Genomic DNA, 7,360 nt, shown 5'->3' on the forward strand with positions numbered 1-7,360 from the left:
AAACCTGTCTGCTCTTTTTTTTTTTCTCGCCTCACCCCCCCCCCCCCCCCCCCCCCCAAGCAATTTAGTTGAATAGCCTTCAGACCCATGTTTTGTTTTAATGACAGGGTATCCATGATGATGTTTTGAACAAATGTTCACATGAGACACATGATCAATAGTTTATTTTACTTTTTTTAGAGAGCACACTTTTCGGGGTACCGCTGGCCATGCTGCTGGAGAATGATCAGAAAGTGAAGCCAAGCGTGACGGTGCCTCTTTTCCTGCAGGCGGTGAGTATCTGACAACCTCTTGACTTTTTACAACCCACAGACGTAATAAATCACATGAAACACAATTATTTACAAATCGCTTCAGTTTTCCAGTCTGTTGTAAGAAACGGTAAGATGTTGTGTTTTTTGAGTTTTGCGCAGCATGTTGCATTCATGTCTTGGTTGGACATAACAAGGACAGTCATAGTTTGTGTAATGAGGATGCCATTAATAGATTCATCCATCCATCCATTCCAGCCAGCTTCAACCTTTCAAATAGAGAGCATTAAAAATCTGTGAGCAGGTGCAGGGCTTTGACCACACCCTGTTTGCAGCAGCAGTTACAGAGTCCAACCAGCAGAGGTGTGCAGAAGATTCAGAGCTACAGAAATCTGACTCAACATTTCTCTCTGCAGTTGTTATCGTTTCTCGAGAAGAAAGGAGTCGATTCAGAGGGGATCCTGAGGGTCCCTGGATCTCAGTCCAGGATAAAGGTACAGGACCTGAAAAGACACGAACCAACACTTTAAATATGCTCCGTTTGTTCTGGAACCACCATGGAATTCAGATTATTGATCATAATTGACACTATAATACCAAAAATGATCAAACATAAAAACGGAAAAGTCGATCTGCGTCACTTTAATAAAAAGTGACATTTGAAATAACAAGATCTAGTGAACTAAAATCAATGAGGCATTTTCAGCAGCTGCTGCCAGATTGTTTTCATTAGCAGTTAAATGTAAGTGACCACCAGAGGGCATCAGGTGCCACTAAAAGGCATAAAACTAAGAGCTCGTGTCGTCTTAAGCTCATGGCTGATGAGATAACAATGGTCATCCAGTATTTCAGCTCATTTTCCAGTTTCAATTGACATTTTTGATCAGCTTATTAATTAGTTTGATTTATTTAATTATTCTTCTGTTCTAAAGTGCATTGGTGAAACACCAAATCACACTGTCGTTCCTGTCCTAAGATGGATCTTTAACATGTACAAAGCTGCTCAATGTCATGAATGAAAGCTATTTTGAGAATTCAGAGGAAATATTTTGAAAGTAATAATCAATTAACCAACTACATCTGAAGAATATTTTCTTCAACTTAGAATTCCAGTTTGCCCTGTTGGTTTACATTCTGACTTATTTTTCTGGGACTTGAGATCAGTTCTTTTGTCGTGAGCATGCTTGTTAAAGTTGTCACAAAGTTCATTTGACCTGTAAACATTTCTGTACCAAAGTGTTAGAAATTGCTTTCCCAAAGGACCAGTGTTAAAAGTTTGGATAAATCAAGGCAGATCAATTCGTCCAAGATTCCTCAGTCTCCTCTGCGATTAAGCCGGGTCATTTTTCCAACCAGTTGTGCAATAATTGTCATTTAAGAGAGAAATGTTGGCACCTTGCTTCAACACATTGTTTTCCTGTGTGCAGCTGCTGCAGCAGAACCTGGAGGCCAACTTCTACTCGGGACGCTTCAACTGGGATGAAGTGAGTCCAAATGATGCTGCTGCGCTCCTCAAGAAGTTCATCCGAGACTTGCCTGATCCTCTGCTCACCACTGAGTACCTCAACACTTTCAGCGCTGTCAGAGGTCGGTGGATGCTATGCAGCAAATCTTCCACATTATTGTGTGATGTTTATGAAGCATTCACACTATTGTGATCCATTTTTCTTCTGTACGTTTTTCGGCATCTTACTCGTTCCACAATTTCTGTGCTATTTCAACAAATCCTATAACAAAATGTTCAGGAGCAGGGTGCTATGACTTTTGGTATTGGTGCAACTTTAGCGTTTTGAAACATTTAGCCTTTTCTGTCACTTTTTTTCCTCATGGAAAATGACAAAACGAAAATACATTCTTCAAAATCTTTAGATCTGTTTACAACATTTTACTGCTCCTTTCACATTTTGTTCTGCTTCAGTTTCTTTCAGCTTCCTTGTGCAAATTTAAACTTTTTCAGCTACTTTCAGCTGTTTATTCCTACTAAGTACAACATTAGCCGTTTTAGCTGTGCTTCTTCTAACTTCTTTCTACTAATTTCAGCTTGTTGTGCTCTTTTCATCTTATTTCTGCGAGTTTCATTTTTTTGCTACTATTTCAGCTACTATTCTGTTGTTATCCTAATTTTAGCCTTTTCAGCTAATTCCACATTTTTTGCACTCATTTTAACTTTTTTCAGCTCAGTTCAGCAAAAATATGCTCTCTCCACTTCCTCCTTGTAATTTAAGCTTCTTTCTGCTTTTCTAGCTACTATTCAGCTGTTTTTTTCCTCTGTCAGCTTTTTTTCAGATCATTTCCATTTTGTGTGTTTATTTCCGTTTCTTTCAGCATAATTGGACAAACATGTTCTTTTCTGCTTTCTTCTCTTAATTTCAGCTTGTTCTACATTTTCAGCTACCTTGTTTTGCTCATTTCAACTGTTTTCAGATAAATTTAAGTTTTTCCATGGTAATTTTCGCTACTTTCAACATAACTAGTAATTTATCTCTAATTTCAGCTTGTTATGCTCCTTTCAGCTTATTTCTGCTAGTTTCAACTTTGTCTTCTATTTCAGCTACCATTTAGCTGCTTTTATGCTAATTTTAGCTTTTTCAGCTAATTCCACATTTTCTGAGCTCATTTTAGCTCTTTCCGCTTCTTTCTGGTTGTTTAAGCTTCTTTCTGCCTTTCAGCTACTTTTCAGCAATTTATTCAGCTAATTTCAGCTTTTGATTTAGCTACTTTCCTGATTTTTCTGCTAATTTCTGATTTATTTAAACCTATTTCAGCAAATATGTGTTCTTTTTGCTTTCTTGTGCTAATTTGGGCCCGTTATTCCATTTCCGATACATTTCATAATGTTTTAATTTCAGCTGTTTTTCAGCAAGTTCTTCAGCAAATAAGCATTCACACTGCATTTTCACAGGGAATGCAATTTCTCTAGGTTTTTTTTTATTTTTATATATTTTACAAATTATAGGATTAAGATGAATGTTGGACGTTGTTGAGCTTTTTAAAAACTTTGATAATTCTGTATGTTCAGCTGTTCTTCCACTCATCTACACAACAATCCACTGCTCTGATATCCTGAGTTTAAACCATGAGTATTGAAGTCTCTTTACGATGATGCCACAAACACACAGTGACGGAGCAGAGACGATCGGCTGCTTTTCACTGGTGTCACTTTAACAAAAGAACAGGTTGAAATTAATATATGACTGATGACTTGCTGATATGTTGTTTGTGAGGAGGATGGGTGCAGTGATAAATGACACGTGACCACAGAGACATAAACTAACAACCCTAATGGCCACCGGTCACAACACCATCCATCATTAGACATCCCATTACTCTCAGTCAAACAAGGAAATGAACAAATGTACGTTCAGCCTTTCTTAGCTTGTTTTCTTCTTCAGACATCACAGAGCTGAGACAAAAACTTCACATGCTGAACCTGCTGGTCCTGCTGCTGCCTGAGCCCAACAGGAGTACACTGAAGGTAACGCAACACTAACACTTGTATTGTAGTATTTTGTTCCAGAGTTAAATTGCCTATAAATTAAGTTTTTATTTTTATGCAGACTTCAATAAAATAAAAAATATATACTGGATGTTTAAACTGATGAACTGGTTCTCTTAACACATACTGACAGCTTAGTGAGTTTATTGTAAAGAACTACAGTAGTCTCTCGTTTATCTCAGGGATCCGTCCCTTGAAGCCCAGCAATAAGTGCAAAATACGCAAAGTAGGAATAGTAGTACAAGTAGTAAGTAGTAGTTTATTTTAGTGTTTATATAGCTATATATATTAAGGTGTTTTAAACCCTTCCCACATTCTTGCAATATTCTACACAATGTTTCTAAACACAAAGAGCACAGAATGTCATGATTTCCCTCTCCCTGCCTCTGCTGCGCTCAGCCACCTGAAAGAGCTCTTGGCCACGCCCACTAAGCTCTGCACAGAGTGTTCAGCTGCAGCAAGAAGTTTATTCTGCAGCTCTGGACTGCAAAAAGGAGCTGCAGGTGCTAAATAATTTCAAATAATTGATTTTTAAATAAAAAAATGTCATGCCGATCGTGCGGCTCATCCATCAATCAGCCAAGTGTGTGTCATGTCCAATCTTATTTTGAAAAACCACAATAGGGTGAGTCCGCGATAAACAAATTGCGAAGTAATGAGGGACTACTGTATTTATTGGAGTGATTACAACAAAACTCCTTTGGCCACTTCACAAATAGTGTCTTAGTTATAAATTACATGCAGATCCCAACTAAAATAAAAGTAATCTTTCTGCATCATGTTTTTGTTCTGCTAGAATCATTCAACACATGAGATGTCAAAATGTTTTCATAACTCACGAACGATCTAAACTTGAACTTTGTGCCATAAAAGCCACACACTTTGATGTTCATCATCAGGTTTTAGAAGCTCTTAAATTTATTAGAGATATGTCCCTCTTGGGGGGGAGAATGTTAACCTGTGTTCTGCTTATATAAGCAGTTGCATTGATCGTGACTTGATTTTCCCAACACGAGTGTGCAGTCAGCTCCACTTGCAGTAACGGTTACAAAGACACTGTCCAGTTGAAGAACTGAACTCTATAAAATCTGATGCTGTGACACTCTCAAATCTCCAGATGTCTCATCAAAACAAGTTAAATCTACAGTGGCTTTATGCATTTTCATGTATTTTTCTTTCAGGCTCTGCTTGAGTTCCTCAATAAGGTGGTTTCCAGGGAAAAAAGGAACAGGATGAACCTGTGGGCCGTTTCAACCATCATGGCTCCAAACCTTTTCCTTCATAAGGCCGTCCCGAGCCGACTGACTGACGGGGTGGAGAAAGGACAGGCGGAGAAGGCGGCTGACGTGATGAGGCTCCTCGTTCGTTACCAGGACCTACTCTGGACAGTAAGGACACTCCTTTACCCTGCCTACACAGTGTGATCATTTAGTATCTAAGGTTTTCTACAGGCTCAGATTTTCTTTAAGAGCAATCAAGCAACATTGTTTCCAAAAATATTGCATAAACAAAATAAATAAAAGCAGTTACCAATGAAGAAAGCTTAAGGAGATCATCTTGCCGCAAGTTTATTTAGATTTTAATACAGCTAAAATTTTCAGAGAAACGTAGAGCATGTTGTCATAACATTTTTGGCACTGTTCTCCGTGTTTACTGGCATGAAATTGTGCTCATCAGAAATGTTGTTTTGTCTCTCCTCAGATCCCTAATTTCCTTGTAAGTCAGGTGCGCAGGCTGAACGAGAACAGCAATCGGCGTTACCAGTTCTACGATCGCCGCTTCAAAAATCTGCTGAAGAAAATCCAGCCGGAGAGCCGAGAAAAGCCTGAGAAAAACAAATCAGAGGTGAGCTGGTTTAGCATTTCTACAATCCCTGTTTTAACCTTTTAAACACAATTTACATGAGAATAAAATATTAGAAATGATAAATGTCGGCATCAACAACGTGCCTAATGTAAGTCTTTAAAAATATATCTAAACAAGCAGTTATGCTATATCATCTAGCTTTGTGTGTGTTCTGTAGCTGCGGCGCACAGTGAAGATCCAGGTGGGAGATCTGGTTAACTCGATGGAGTTTCAGCTCGGCATCAACACTCGAACCTCCGACCTGCTCGAACAATTTCAACGGCAGTTCTTCCGCAGCCCCACCAATGGAAAGGGAAAAATGCGAAGGTAAAACCTCAGTTTCATATTAAACAAGTCGAGCACACAAGAAATCTTTCTGCTTGGATTTTTCTAAAATATAAACATTTGATCCAATCTTGTGTTGATGAGTTTATTATGTAGCAGTCAATCGTTTTGACGTCTTTTCTGCCACCTGTACAAGAATATAAACTTTTATTTCAACTAACACATGGTCTCATCTGTCAACAGAAACGGCTCGGTCACATATCCGGACTGCGCTCTTTATGAAGTGGGAGGGAATATCGGTGAGTTTTCCTCAGGTCTGAGCGTTGATGTGTACACGTGCACAGAGCCGATGAGAGGAGTGAGGTGAAATGTTGGTAGACCGAGTCACGAGAGCTGCACATCTGCAGTTATCGGAGCAGATAAATGCTCATTACCAACATGTCTGTGCACTCACTGAGCACAGAGCGAGCGTTAAAGTAGAAGCATTTTCAGTCAGTTTGCTGCATTATGATAAAGATTTAAACCATTTTTTGTTCCAATCATTTAAAACCTAAAATACAAAAATTTTCAGGCATTTTTTCCTGTTGCTTTGGACTTTTTTAATCTGCTGGGCTAACAATAAACTTTAAAAAAAAAATTTAACTATATTAATTCATTTTCCAAGCAAATAAATATTAAATAGTCAATTCACATCATGATAAAATTAGCTGCAAACACCCTTTTTGTAATAAGTGAATAAATGTGTGTGTTTCTGCAGGTGAGCACTGTCTGGACTTGGACACACACCTAATGGACCTGTACAACTGTAACCCCGCAGGAGAATGGGTCATCAAACTGAAACCCAACGGAAGCAGATGGGTGTGACCTGAAGCCTGTGGGACAAAACGTGAACTGATGGAGGAACAGGTTTCAGAAGAAAGAGAGACAGATTTTTCCAACCTCTTCATGTCCTGTTCAGCCTCTGAGCAACAAGCAGGAGAAAGACAGATGGATGAAACAGATCAGTGGAGGATCTGCCTGAAGCTGAGCCTAGAAGTGCAGATCCCTTCAAAACCAACTGCGCTTTGTCTTCCATCCTCTACCTTTTTAAGTCTTTCTTTCCATCTTCATTCTCCCCCTTTTCTCATCCGCTTCCTGCGTTACTGCAGGGCAGCATCGCTGCAAGCGAAAAGCTGCTTATGTGACTCTGACTTCCAACAGAGAACCTGCTGCACAGCAACCAGAAGAGACGGTGAGCGGCTCCACGGTTTGTTTCCATGTCTCTGCTCTAAAGCAATCATCTCCAACCATAAGCGAACAGATGGGGATGCAGAGCACCTCTGGCTATACTGAGCCCCCATCCTCCCGCCATACTCCTCTGCCAGCTTCTGCTCCAAATAAGCAATTTTTGTTCTGTTGTGGACTTATTCCAAGAAGAAAAAGCATGATGGTGATTTTTCTTTACATATTCTGGACAAAAATTATAGAATGTGCGTTGATGAAC

At 39.3% G+C, this 7,360-nt stretch overlaps 1 protein-coding gene across 1 annotated transcript in view; it reads left to right on the forward strand.

Annotated features, from left to right (window-relative positions):
- The window catches only part of LOC119412428 (rho GTPase-activating protein 40), a 16,761-nt gene extending 9,769 nt beyond the window's left edge, over window positions 1–6,992 (forward strand). The window contains exons 7-15 of the mRNA XM_037679431.1: window positions 181–272; window positions 668–745; window positions 1,679–1,838; window positions 3,644–3,726; window positions 4,929–5,135; window positions 5,449–5,592; window positions 5,771–5,919; window positions 6,121–6,176; window positions 6,635–6,992. Coding sequence (XP_037535359.1) covers window positions 181–272; window positions 668–745; window positions 1,679–1,838; window positions 3,644–3,726; window positions 4,929–5,135; window positions 5,449–5,592; window positions 5,771–5,919; window positions 6,121–6,176; window positions 6,635–6,741 — 1,076 coding nt within the window. The 3' untranslated portion in view covers window positions 6,742–6,992. The remainder of the gene's footprint in view (window positions 1–180; window positions 273–667; window positions 746–1,678; window positions 1,839–3,643; window positions 3,727–4,928; window positions 5,136–5,448; window positions 5,593–5,770; window positions 5,920–6,120; window positions 6,177–6,634) is intronic.
- The last annotated feature ends 368 nt before the right edge of the window (window positions 6,993–7,360 follow it).

The sequence above is a fragment of the Nematolebias whitei genome, chromosome 7 (assembly GCF_014905685.2).
Source record: "Nematolebias whitei isolate Nwh7 chromosome 7, NemWhi1, whole genome shotgun sequence".
Classification (NCBI taxonomy): Eukaryota; Metazoa; Chordata; class Actinopteri; order Cyprinodontiformes; family Rivulidae; genus Nematolebias; species Nematolebias whitei.